General features: G+C 42.6%; 1 protein-coding gene across 1 annotated transcript; it reads right to left on the bottom strand.

The window, feature by feature from the left end:
• Positions 1 to 12,546: 12,546 nt before the first annotated feature.
• Positions 12,547 to 13,911, bottom strand: LOC130469620 (uncharacterized). The gene is made up of 2 exons (XM_056839010.1): positions 13,202 to 13,911; positions 12,547 to 13,114 (listed from the first exon to the last, which is right to left on the bottom strand). The coding sequence occupies exons 1-2, from the start codon at positions 13,909 to 13,911 to the stop codon at positions 12,547 to 12,549; spliced, it is 1,278 nt and encodes a 425-aa protein (XP_056694988.1).
• Between the last annotated feature and the right edge of the window lie 596 nt (positions 13,912 to 14,507).

Below are 14,507 nucleotides of genomic sequence, written 5' to 3'. Positions count from 1 at the left end.
TTGCCCCTAATTCCATAGCTAATGTCATTCCGGCGATTAGCGCCTCGTATTCTGCTTCGTTGTTAGTTGCCTTGAAGTCGCAGCAGATTGCCTGTGCTATCATGTCCCCTTGTGGTGACTTCAGTACGACGCCTAAACCTGCACCACGAAAGTTAGACGAGCCGTCGACGAAGAGTGTCCATATTTCTTCTATGTTGTTGATGAGTTTGACTTCGTCGTCTGCTATTCTCTCTAAGTCGGGGCTGAAGTCTGCCACAAAATCTGCTAGAGCCTGCGACTTTACAGCCGTCCTTGGTTGATACTTGATGTCGAACCTTCCTAGTGCCATTGTCCACTTCTCCATTCGACCTGTCAGTTCTGGCCTACGCATCACAGACTTGATTGGATAGTTAGTCATCACCACTATTTGGTGAGTTTCAAAATAATGCCTTAGTTTCTTAGCTGCAGTAACGAGTGCTAAGACGAGTTTTTCGAGGGAGGAATACCTGGTCTCTGCTTCCAGTAGTGACTTACTGATGTAATAAATGGGTAGTTGTTGTGCTTCGTCTTCTCGAGCTAGGACCGCGCTTACTGCCGTCGAGCTAACGGCTAAATAGAGTTGTAAGACTTCTCCTTCTTTTGGCTTGGATAGGAGGGGCGGCGACATCATGTATTTTTTGAGGTTCTGCAGGGCTGCTTCGTGGTCGTCGGACCAGTTAAACCCCTTGTTTTTGCGTAGGACGTCGTAAAATAATCGGCACTTGTCCGACGACCGTGATATAAAACGGTTTAGTGCCGCCACTCTCCCTGTCAAGCGTTGTACCTCTTTTATGTTCCGCGGGGATTGAATGTTGATGATCGCGCGCACTTGGTCGGGGCTGGCCTCGATTCCTCGTTGGGTGACGATGTAACCTAAGAATTTTCCTGCGGACACTCCGAAAGAACATTTAGTCGGGTTAAGTTTCATACCGTACTTTTTTAGTATGTCGAAGGATTGTCGTAGGTGTTCCACGTGATCGTCAGCCTTCCTCGATTTCACCAGCATGTCGTCAATGTATACCTCCATTGTGTCTCCGAGTTGGTCTTTAAACATCTTGTTGACTAATCTTTGGTACGTCGCACCTGCATTTTTAAGACCAAAAGGCATGACTTTATAACAATAAATTCCTCTATCCGTTACAAAAGATGTTTTTTCCTGGTCGTCTGGGTGCATAAGGATTTGGTTGTATCCTGAGTAGGCGTCCATGAATGTGAGTAGCTCGTGTCCGGCTGTGGCGTCGACCAGGGCGTCGATGTGCGGCAGAGGGAATGGGTCCTTGGGGCAAGCTTTGTTGATATCTGTGAAGTCGATGCATACTCTCCATTTTCCGTTCTTTTTGCTGACGACGACGACGTTTGCTAACCAGTCTGGATATTTGACCTCTCTGATCTTCCCTGAATCTATCAGGTTTTGTACTTCTTCGTCTATGATTTTATTCCTTTCGGGTGCGAACTTACGTCGTTTCTGTTTTACCGGTTTGAAGCCGGGGTCGACGTTGAGCTTGTGGGTAATCACGTCTGGGCTAATTCCTGTCATGTCCTCGTGTGACCAAGCGAAACAGTCCGAGTTTTCTCTTAGAAACGACACTATCTGACTTTTGATGTTGTCAGGCAGTGAGGCTCCGATCCTTATGACTTGGTCTGGCTTTGTCTGGTCTAGTACTATCTCGTCGATTTGTTGGTCGTCGGGGTCGTCCGACGTCGACCCTGGCTGTAATTGCTAGATGGGTGACTTGGATGGTTTCAGTGCTGTCTCGTAACATTTCTTCGCATCCCTTTGCTGCCCTTTGATTTCCATGACCCCCCACTTGGTTGGAAATTTGATTGATTGGTGATATGTTGATGGCACTGCCTTCATTTTGTGGATCCATGGTCGTCCTAGGATGACGTTGTACGCTGATGGACAATCGACGACGTTGAACTTGGTCATCATGTTGACGCCTTCTGCGTATGTAGGCAGCGATATCTCTCCTACCGTCCGTAGTGCTTCTCCACTGAACCCTACCAGGACTGTTGATCTCCTTACTATGTTTTTCTCTTCTAATCCCATTTCTTGTAGTGCTTCCAAGAACAGTACGTTGGCTGAGCTTCCGTTGTCGACCAGTATCCTTTTGATCAATGCGTTTCCTATTGGGAGCGATATTACCAACCCGTCGTGGTGCTCCCGCTGTGTATCTACAGAATCTGAATCGTCGAAAGTAATAGCCATTGCGGTCAGGGACCTGTGTAGTGCGACCTCGTCTTCGGTTTGTCCCTCTTCTACGGTCTCAGATTCTCCCCTGTTAATTTTTTTAGCTGCAGAAGAGGTTAGTCCACAAATATCTGAACCACCGGAAATAACATTTACCACTTTATTGAACGGTGGTGGGTCTGGTCGCTCGCTGCTTGTCGCTGGGCCGGGCAGGGTGGTTTGCTCTTTGGAAAATGTGTTAGGTTATGATACATATGACACTACATAGATCATGCGGAAACAACCATTAACCCAGGACAACATATTATTTACACATAATCATATAGCATAATTTAGATGCATACTCTTTGTTGCGTGCCCTCCCTAGCTGCGCCCGAACCGAACAAGAACAAGTCTTTTAGGACTCCAAGTGTCGTCCCTCCGTAGATAGTCCACAGCACGTCCGGATCCGCCTTAAGATTGACCAACTAGAATCGCCCTTAAGGTACTAGAAATTTCGGCACTTTTGAGCAAGATGTGTGTTTGATTTTCTCTCAAAAACTCACTTTTGAATACTTTGAAACTTGTGTATAAATAATGACCCCTAGGCCTTTATTTATAGAGTTATGGAAAAGGAATCGTAATCCTAGTAGGATACGAATTAATTGAAATTAGAATCCTACATGAATTCTATTTAATTAATTTATCCAATTAGGAATAGAAATTTAATCATACACTGACTCTTGTAGATTTAGGAATCACGCATGAGCACAAACTCACACACACACGGCAGCCACAAGGGCTGCCCATGCGCGTGCGAGCAGCAGCCCACGCAGCGCGGCCCACGCATCCGTGGCCTTGGCGCGCGCTGGGCCTGCCTTGCGGTAGGCCTGGGCGCTGCCTTGGCTGGGCTTGTGGCGCGCGTGCTTGCTGGGCGATGGCCCGGCTTCGTGCTGGGCCTTCGTCCGGCAGGCCTCGTCCGATGCTAATTCGTACGATACGCTTCCGATTAAATTTCCAGTTCCGGAATTTATTTCCGATACGAACAATATTTAATATTTCCGATTCCGGAATTAATTTCCGTTTCGAACAAATATTTAATATTTCCGTTTCCGGAATCATTTTCCGATTCCGGTAATATTTCCGATTCTGACAATATTTCCGTTTCCGGCAATATTTCCGATTCTGGTAATATTTCCATTTCCAATAATATTTTCCGATACGTACCATGTTTCCGTTTCCGGCAACATCTACGACTTGGATAATATTCATATTTCCGATACGATCCATATTTCCGTTTACGTACTATTTGTGTGACCCTACGGGTTCAGTCAAGAGTAAGCTGTGGATTAATATCATTAATTCCACTTGAACTGAAGCGGCCTCTAGCTAGGCATTCAGCTCACTTGATCTCACTGAATTATTAACTTGTTAATTAATACTGAACCGCATTTATTAGACTTTAACATAGAATGCATACTTGGACCAAGGGCATTATTTCCTTCAGTCTCCCACTTGTCCTTAGGGACAAGTGTGCATTTCCTAATTCCTTTGTCGCTCGATGCTTGCTCTTGAACATAAGGTAAGAGTTGTCATCCTTATTATGTCCAGAGGTGTTCCTCGGTTTCAGAGTTCAACTGATCAAATAAACAGATAATCATAGCCTATGATTCATCCGAGCACGGCCATGCATTTCACAGTTTCTAGCTCTCCGAGTGGCCTTGTACAACTTTTAAGCATCTCATCCCGATTTATGGGAGGACAATCCCAATCTTGCGATCTTGAGATTAGACTTCGTTTGATAGGTGATTACCTGAGCGTTGCCTTTATAGCCTCCTTTTACGGTGCGACGGTTGGTCAACGTCAAAGCAACCAGTTCTCAAACAAGTAATCTCAAATCACTCAGGTATTGAGGATTTAGTGTCTAATAATTTAATGAAATTTACTTATGACAGACTTTCATCTCTTACAGTAAAGTTTCATAGGTCTTGTCCGATACTAGTCTTCCCAAAGTAAGTATCTATGCAAATGATTATGACATTGCCATGTCCACATAGTTCAAGAAACAGAACTACTAGTCATCTTGCATTCTAATCGTCTAACGTTTTCTATGCGTCCAATTTTATAGAAGACTCCGATTAGGGACCATTTTCAACCTTTGACATTCAAGTTCACTTGATAGACATTTCTTAGTCACAGGACTGGTCCTGACAGTCTATCTTGAATATATCGTCAAGTTGAAGGGACTCATCATTTAATAAACCACAAATTAAATGGAAAAATGAATTCCTTTCATTTATTGTGAATGATTAACCAATAATGTTTTACAAAGATTTAAACTCTAAAACTTTAAAACATTAAACAGAGACATCAAAGCCATTCTCCAATATGCTTGATTCCCATAGCTGCAGTGTGCGAGTTGTGCTTCGCTTGCGGCAGAGGTTTAGTTAATGGATCTGATATGTTGTCATCAGTTCCAATTTTGCTTATCTCGACTTCTTTTCTTTCAACGAACTCTCGTAGAAGGTGAAATCTACGAAGTACATGCTTGACTCTCTGGTGGTGTCTAGGCTCTTTTGCCTGTGCAATAGCTCCGTTATTATCACAATACAGGGCTATTGGTCCTTTAATGGAGGGGACTACACCAAGTTCTCCTATGAACTTCCTTAGCCATATAGCTTCCTTTGCTGCTTCATGTGCAGCAATGTACTCCGCTTCAGTTGTAGAATCCGCAATGGTGCTTTGCTTAGCACTTTTCCAGCTTACTGCTCCTCCGTTGAGGCAGAAGACAAACCCAGACTGTGATCTGAAATCATCTTTGTCGGTTTGGAAACTTGCGTCCGTATAGCCTTTAACAATTAATTCATCATCTCCACCATAGACCAGGAAGTCATCTTTGTGCCTTTTCAGGTACTTCAGAATGTTCTTGGCAGCAGTCCAATGCGCCTCTCCTGGGTCTGACTGGTATCTGCTCGTAGCACTGAGTGCGTACGCAACATCCGGGCGTGTACATATCATAGCATACATTATTGAACCAATCAATGATGCATATGGAATCCCACTCATTCGTCTACGCTCATCAAGTGTTTTTGGGCACTGAGTCTTGCTTAGAGTCATTCCATGAGACATGGGTAGGTAGCCTCGCTTGGAGTCCGCCATCTTGAACCTATCAAGCACCTTATTGATATAAGTGCTTTGACTAAGTCCAATCATCTTTTTAGATCTATCTCTGTAAATCTTGATGCCCAATATGTACTGTGCTTCTCCTAGATCCTTCATCGAAAAACATTTCCCAAGCCAAATCTTGACAGAGTTCAACATAGGAATGTCATTTCCGATAAGCAATATGTCATCGACATATAATACTAGGAAAGCAATTTTGCTCCCACTGACCTTCTTGTATACACAAGATTCGTCTGCGTTCTTGATGAAACCAAAGTCACTGACTGCTTCATCAAAACGTATATTCCAGCTCCTGGATGCCTGCTTCAATCCGTAGATTGACTTCTTTAGCTTGCATACCTTTTTAGCATTCTTTGGATCCTCAAAACCTTCAGGCTGTGTCATAAACACAGTTTCTGTTAAAACGCCGTTTAAGAAAGCAGTTTTGACATCCATCTGCCATATTTCGTAATCGTAATATGCAGCGATTGCTAACATTATTCGAATAGACTTTAGCATTGCAACTGGTGAAAAGGTTTCATCGTAATCCACACCGTGGACTTGCCTGTAACCTTTTGCAACCAATCTAGCTTTGAAAACTTCAAGTTTCCCATCCTTGTCCTTTTTCAGTTTGAAAACCCATTTGCTTCCAATGGCTTGGTAGCCATCTGGCAAATCGACCAAATCCCATACTTGGTTTTCAGACATGGAGTCTAATTCAGATTGCATGGCTTCTTGCCACTGCTTGGAGCTAGGGCTCGTCATAGCTTGCTTGTAAGTCGCAGGTTCATCACTTTCAAGTAATAGAACGTCATAGCTCTCGTTCGTCAAAATACCTAAGTACCTTTCCGGTTGAGATCTATATCTTTGCGATCTACGCGGGGTAACATTTCTAGATTGACCATGATTCTCACCAGATACTTCTAAAGATCTCTGAGTTTCATCCTGAATGTCATCTTGAGCATTCTCTAGAGTTTGTTGTTCGACTCGAATTTCTTCGAGGTCTACTTTTCTCCCACTTGTCATTTTGGAAATGTGATCCTTCTCCAAAAAGACACCATCTCGAGCAACAAACACTTTGTTCTCAGATGTATTGTAGAAGTAATACCCCTTTGTTTCCTTTGGATAGCCCACAAGGATACATTTGTCAGATTTTGGATGAAGTTTGTCTGAAATTAATCGTTTGACGTATACTTCACATCCCCAAATCTTAAGAAAAGACACATTTGGAGGTTTTCCAAACCATAATTCGTATGGAGTCTTTTCGACAGCTTTAGACGGAGCTCTATTTATAGTGAGTGCAGCTGTATTTAGTGCATGTCCCCAAAATTCTAATGGAAGTTCGGCCTGACCCATCATTGACCTGACCATGTCTAGCAAGGTTCTGTTCCTCCGTTCTGACACACCGTTCCATTGTGGTGTTCCAGGAGGAGTCAATTCTGATAGAATTCCACATTCTTTCAGATGGTCATCAAATTCATAGCTCAGATATTCACCGCCTCTATCAGACCGCAGTGCCTTAATCTTCTTGCCTAATTGATTCTCTACTTCACTCTGAAATTCCTTGAATTTGTCAAAGGATTCAGACTTATGCTTCATTAGGTAGACATAACCATACCTACTGAAGTCATCAGTGAAAGTGATAAAGTAGCTGAAACCACCTCTAGCATTTGTACTCATTGGTCCACATACATCTGTATGGATTAAACCCAATAGTTCATTTGCTCTTTCTCCAACTTTAGAGAAAGGTTGCTTTGTCATTTTGCCAAGTAAACATGATTCGCATTTACCATAATCCTCTAAGTTAAATGGTTCTAGAATTCCTTCCCTTTGAAGTCTTTCTAAGCGTTTCAAGTTTATATGGCCTAATCGACAATGCCACAGATAGGTGAGATCTGAATCATCCTTTTTGGCCTTTTTGGTATTTATGTTATATACTTGTTTGTCGTGATCTAATAAATAAAGTCCATTGACTAATCTAGCAGATCCATAAAACATCTCTTTAAAATAAAACGAACAACTATTGTCTTTTATTATAAAGGAAAATTTCTTAGCATCTAAGCAAGAAACTGAAATGATGTTTTTAGTAAGACTTGGAACATGGAAACATTCTTCCAGTTCCAAAACTAGCCCGGAGGGCAACGACAAATAGTAAGTTCCTACAGCTAATGCAGCAATCCGTGCTCCATTTCCCACTCGTAGGTCGACTTCACCCTTGCTTAACTTTCTACTTCTTCTTAGTCCCTGTGGATTGGAACATAAGTGTGAGCCACAACCTGTATCTAATACCCAAGAAGTTGAATTAGCAAGTATACAGTCTATAACGAAAATACCTGAAGATGGAACGACTGTTCCGTTCTTCTGATCTTCCTTTAGCTTCAAGCAATCTCTCTTCCAATGCCCCTTCTTCTTGCAGTAGAAGCATTCGGATTCAGAAGTGGGTTGACTGACCTTCCTCTTTGCAGATTTGGCGCCAGTTTGCTTAGTTGGGCTGGCCTTGTTGCCACCTTTCTTAGCATTCCTCTTCTTTCCAGATTTCTTGAACTTGCCCCCACGCACCATAAGCACATCCTGCTTATCACTTTTGAGCGTCTTTTCAGCGGTCTTCAGCATACCGTGAAGCTCAGTGAGCGTTTTGTCCAGACTATTCATACTGTAGTTCAGTTTGAACTGATCATACCCGCTATGAAGAGAATGGAGGATGGTGTCTATAGCCATTTCCTGAGAAAATTGCTGATCCAGCCGACTCATATTCTCAATGAGTCCAATCATTTTGAGAACATGTGGACTTACGGGCTCGCCTTTCTTAAGCTTGGTCTCAAGAATTTGCCTATGAGTCTCGAATCTTTCGACTCGAGCCAGATCTTGGAACATGTTCTTCAACTCACTGATGATTGTGAAAGCATCTGAGTTGATGAACGTTTTCTGCAGATCCGCACTCATGGTGGCGAGCATTAGACATTTCACATCCTTGTTGGCATCAATCCAACGATTGAGGGCAGCCTGAGTGACCCCGTCGCCAGGAGCTTCGGGCATCGCCTCATCTAGGACATACTCCTTTTCTTCCTGCATAAGAACTATTTGCAAGTTCCTTTGCCAGTCAAGGAAGTTTTTCCCGTTCAACTTCTCCTTTTCGAGAATTGATCGAATGTTGAATGAATTGTTGTTTGCCATATTAAAAACTACAATTGAAAAGAATAAACAAATAAATAACCATTCACAGTTTCTCTTAATAAACTTAAATTCTAGCATACATGCATAATTCAATGTTTATTAAGCATTTTATTCAAGTTATGTGTTCCGGCAGGTGTGAATAAAATGATTCCAAGATCCTAAAATCATTGAAGAACTAAGCACAGTTTGTCGACTTAATCCTAGAACATCTTAGGTAAGCAAAAGCCTTTTGCTAATAGTCTAGAAACTATTCTTGGTTGATAGGTACGTCTAAGAACTTATTAGGTAAACCTATCGAATTTGCCACGACATAAAAGGACTCCTTACTTATATCGTTGAGTTTCACCAAAACTAACATGTACTCACAATTATTTGTGTACCTTGCCCCTTTAGGACCAATAAGTAACACCTCGCTGAGCGAAAACTATTACTAGATTGATGTAAAGGATATCCAAGCAAGTGTATATTTTGGCATGGCACCTTTTAACTCAATTTTTAAGTTTGGAACTTAAGGCTCTTACTATGTTGGTTAGATTTTAAGTGAACTAAAATCCTTAATCATGCAACATAATCAAGCTTTTGATCTCATGCATTTTAAGACATATTTAAAGCAATAAATAACTTAAAACATGCATAAGATATTTGTGATCTAGTATGGCCCGACTTCATCTTGAAGCTTTGACTTCAAAGTCCGTCTTGAAAATCTCCGTGGGAGGCACCATTTTCTTCAAATAGGATAAGCTATAACTAATTACAACTATTTGATGGTTCGCAGACCATATTTGAATTGAAAAATAACTTTGGTACTTTAGACCAATTACATTCAAATAAATGGTACGCAGACCATATTTTCTATCCTATTTGGGCCATACTAGTCACTTCATAACCTGCAAAACAGTACATATACAATATATACCATTCACCCATTCATTATCATGAATGGCCCACATAGCTGGTTAGTAAAACACATTATGCATCACGTAAACATTTGCAGCAATTAATCAAGGGCACCAATAATCTACCAATTATTCAGTCCTTATTAATTCTAATCGAGTTGTTTTAACCTTAAGGATTTGTAGACCTAATTAAGAGTTTATGACTAAAAAGCGCTCCCACTCAAACCAATAAATTCATATGCTTTACTAATTTTAAACATAAAATTGTATTTCTAGTCTAACCGGAAACATACAAATTTAATTAAAATTTAAAGCTCATATAAATTTATAATTGAATCCAAAAATTTAATTTAATTTCAGTCGCATTTAAATTAATTCATGATTTTAATTTTAGTAAAATAATTAGAATAAATAACATTTATTATAATTATAATATTCAAAATTAAAATCCAAGAAAATAATTCAAATTATTAATTTTAAAATCAATTAAAATTACGTGAACTGAAATTTTCAAATTAAACATTCAAAACGATCTAATCGTAACGCAAACACCCTACGCGTTGCACGCCCATGGGCCGTACGCACACAGCCATTGCTGGCCATGTGCGCGCAGCCCATGCGCTCGTCGCATAGCTGCTGCTGTCCTATTGCAAGCCTCCGCACAGCGCCCCATCGCACGCGAGCTATCGCTCGCAGTGCGCGCGCGAGATCGCTCGCTGGGCGCGCTGGCTCGCTCGCTGTGCGCGCGAGCCATCGCTCGCTGGGGCGCGACATCGCTCGCTGGGCGAGCGACATCGCGCGCTGCGCGCGAGTAATGCTGGGCGCAGCGCTCGTGGCACGCGAGCTTGCGCTCGCTGCGCGCGAGGCTGCGCGCTCTTGTGCGAGGCAGCGCGCGCTGTGGCGCAGCTCGCTTGCTGCCCACACGCGACTGCCTTGGCTCGCCCTTCGCCCATGCCCATTCGTTCATTGCTCGTGGCACACGACACAAGGCAGGGCTGCTGCCTTGTGCTCGTGCACTACGCCCTTGCTCATTGCATTCGTGCCGCACGGGCGACGAGCTCCCTTGCTCGTCGTCGCATGCCCGCATTATACAACACCCCTTAAGGGTAACACGAAGCGTCCATTGCTTCGTGCGTGCAAGTTATATGAACGAATCGCATAAAAATTTAAAATTTATATTTAAAATTAATGACAAATTAATAAATATTATTAATTTCATAATTTTAGGGCGAAAAATCGAAAATTTATTATCCAATTGATTTCCGATTGATATGGATTCAAGTCTAGGTCATAAAAATTTAAAATTTATCGTAAATTTACAACTTTTATGGTGGTTTTTAATCATAGGTTTCTAATTAAATTACAATTAATTATGAAAATCAAATTAATTCTAAATTATTCTAATTTTCAACAAATTAATCATAATTACAAATTAGATTGCATAATTAACAAGACTAGGCATTCAAACTTGTTAAACATATGCAGTAGGTCAATCAGAAATTCAAGATTTATCAACAGGAATAGCAAATATTTAATTTAACATCTTAAATTTACGAAATTTTGCATTCGAAAAACTAAAACCTTCGAAAAGTCATAGTTAGGCTTCGAATTTGAGAATTCTGGGTTCGGCAGAAAAATACTCTTTTTGTCAAAATTTTAGAATGCCTTTTACATGCGGAATTGACACAAAAATCACTCGATTTGGATGAGTAACGAAGAAACTGCCGAAAAACTGCGTACGTATAATTAAATAAACGCAATTTGCAATTAATTAACAATTACGAAAATTAATCACCCCTTTTAATTCTTGCAAATTTGTAATATTTAACCATGTTCATGCAATTTAGATTATGAAAATAATAAGGGGCTCGTGATACCACTGTTAGGTTATGATACATATGACACTACATAGATCATGCGGAAACAACCATTAACCCAGGACAACATATTATTTACACATAATCATATAGCATAATTTAGATGCATACTCTTTGTTGCGTGCCCTCCCTAGCTGCGCCCGAACCGAACAAGAACAAGTCTTTTAGGACTCCAAGTGTCGTCCCTCCGTAGATAGTCCACAGCACGTCCGGATCCGCCTTAAGATTGACCAACTAGAATCGCCCTTAAGGTACTAGAAATTTCGGCACTTTTGAGCAAGATGTGTGTTTGATTTTCTCTCAAAAACTCACTTTTGAATACTTTGAAACTTGTGTATAAATAATGACCCCTAGGCCTTTATTTATAGAGTTATGGAAAAGGAATCGTAATCCTAGTAGGATACGAATTAATTGAAATTAGAATCCTACATGAATTCTATTTAATTAATTTATCCAATTAGGAATAGAAATTTAATCATACACTGACTCTTGTAGATTTAGGAATCACGCATGAGCACAAACTCACACACACACGGCAGCCACAAGGGCTGCCCATGCGCGTGCGAGCAGCAGCCCACGCAGCGCGGCCCACGCATCCGTGGCCTTGGCGCGCGCTGGGCCTGCCTTGCGGTAGGCCTGGGCGCTGCCTTGGCTGGGCTTGTGGCGCGCGTGCTTGCTGGGCGATGGCCCGGCTTCGTGCTGGGCCTTCGTCCGGCAGGCCTCGTCCGATGCTAATTCGTACGATACGCTTCCGATTAAATTTCCAGTTCCGGAATTTATTTCCGATACGAACAATATTTAATATTTCCGATTCCGGAATTAATTTCCGTTTCGAACAAATATTTAATATTTCCGTTTCCGGAATCATTTTCCGATTCCGGTAATATTTCCGATTCTGACAATATTTCCGTTTCCGGCAATATTTCCGATTCTGGTAATATTTCCATTTCCAATAATATTTTCCGATACGTACCATGTTTCCGTTTCCGGCAACATCTACGACTTGGATAATATTCATATTTCCGATACGATCCATATTTCCGTTTACGTACTATTTGTGTGACCCTACGGGTTCAGTCAAGAGTAAGCTGTGGATTAATATCATTAATTCCACTTGAACTGAAGCGGCCTCTAGCTAGGCATTCAGCTCACTTGATCTCACTGAATTATTAACTTGTTAATTAATACTGAACCGCATTTATTAGACTTTAACATAGAATGCATACTTGGACCAAGGGCATTATTTCCTTCAAAATGTTTCTTTTCCCTTGTCGCTCAACAGTTCCTTTAGATGCCCCCGTTTCAGGAGGTATGCGACTTCCTTTCGGAGGGAGATGCACTCCTCGGTTGTGTGTCCGTTGTCGCGGTGGAAGTCGCACCATTTGCTCATGTCCTTCATGGAGTCCGGTCTGTCGTTCTTCCGGGGCCATCTGACTGTTCCACCTACATTTTGAAGGGCGTTCACCACACCTCCAATGTCAACGTTGAAGCCGTAGTCGGAGATGTTGGGGTGTTCGACCCGCTCGTTCCTGTAAACATTGTTAGTATCATAATACTGATTGACACTTTGTACCTGGTTTTGCCGAACATACGGTTGGTGTCGCCAATTGTTGTTCCTTGGGGTGTACGATCTTCTGTCGCTGCTGCCCCCCGTCGATCGTTGAGATGCTGTTCGGATAACCTCGTCGTCTTCGATTCGCATCTGGGCGGTGGCCCTTGATCGCACCTCTTCGAAAGTTGCACAGGGGTATTTGGTTATTTCCCGGTATAGCTCCGAATTGGGGATGAGGCCTCTCTTGAACGCCTCAATAGCAGTCCTGACATCACAATTTTTTATACCAATTTTTTCACAATTAAAACGGTTAAAATAATCGCGTACCGACTCGGTTGGCCCTTGAACCAACCGATAGAGATCACTGGTTTGTTTTTCTAACTGGCGACTGCTGGCGAATTGTTGATAGAAGGCGTTGATGAGGTCGGACAGACAGGAGATGGATCTGGGAGGGACGTTCGTGAGCCATTCCAAAGCTGCTCCATCAAGGGTGCCGCCGAATGATTTGCACATAACAGGTTCCACTAGGTCGTGCGGAATCCCGATCTGCCACATGCGCTGCTTGTAGAAGTTGACGTGCCTATAGGGGTCGGATGTCCCGTCGTACAGGGTGGTCCAGGTTGGGAGCCGGAGTGTGTGCGGAACCGTCACTCTAGCGATCGCTTCGCAGAACGGCGACGCGGCATATCCGTCGGTCGGCTCGGTCTCCACTGGTGTAGGTGCCCCGGGGAACCTGGTCATCAACTTCATCAGGCGGGAATAGTGCTTTGTCATGCGTGCATCCATCTTGTTCAGGCGTTGGGTCACCGGATTGGGAGCTTCTTTGTCTTCTTCCTCACGGGTTTCCTCCTCATCGTCGGTCACGTCTTCAAAGTCATCGGGCATCTCGAACGTTAGCTTTTTTGGCTTCCCACCTTTGTAGCGGGACTGGTGCTTGTTGCTCTTTACAGATTCGAGCTCTTTCTGGAGGGTTTCATTGGATGCCCTCTCTTGGGCTAGTTCGGCTTGGGCTTTCTCGTAAGCCGCCTTCATCTCTGCGATCGTCATCTCTCCAGTAGTCATGGTGAGAGGGGTGCTTTTGTGTAAAACCTAGTTAATGTCCCCACAGACGGTGCCAAACTGTTTGTGCCAAAATTCGTATGGGGGCGACTTTCGGCTAGGGTCGACACTAACTAAGCAAAGAATCAACGACACAAATAAAGAGGCACGACACAGAGGAGTGTTGACGCGGAAAACCCAGGAACAAGGTAAAAAACCGCGGATAGCTATGAGGCTATCAATCCACTAAGTATTCTATATGACTGTTTATGCTTTTTCTTCTGAGAATCGATAACTAAAATCTCAAATACAATAATGAATGATGAAACAGTTTATAACTTAAGAGTTTCGGTGCTTGAGTGAACGTAGCTTGCTTATCATTATCTTCGTCCTTTTATAGGGTATTCTCAACGGCCTAATCGGTTGAGAAAATCCCACAAAGATAGGAGTATCTTCATCACACGTCTCTTCAGCCTTCAACTGCTTCCGCGCTTCTCGCGTGAGTCTTGGACTCGTTCTTGCTAGCTTGACGGCGCTGCCTATCATGGGCTTTAGGTCAACTTATCAGCCCGTTTCTCGAGGACGCGTCTCAGTTGCTTGTACTTTGTCGCCTGTCCTTC

Source organism: Spinacia oleracea, chromosome 3 (assembly GCF_020520425.1).
Source record: "Spinacia oleracea cultivar Varoflay chromosome 3, BTI_SOV_V1, whole genome shotgun sequence".
In the NCBI taxonomy this organism is placed as follows: Eukaryota; Viridiplantae; Streptophyta; class Magnoliopsida; order Caryophyllales; family Amaranthaceae; genus Spinacia; species Spinacia oleracea.
Note: the sequence above shows the minus strand (reverse complement) of the source record. Positions and strands in the feature narration are given on the sequence as shown.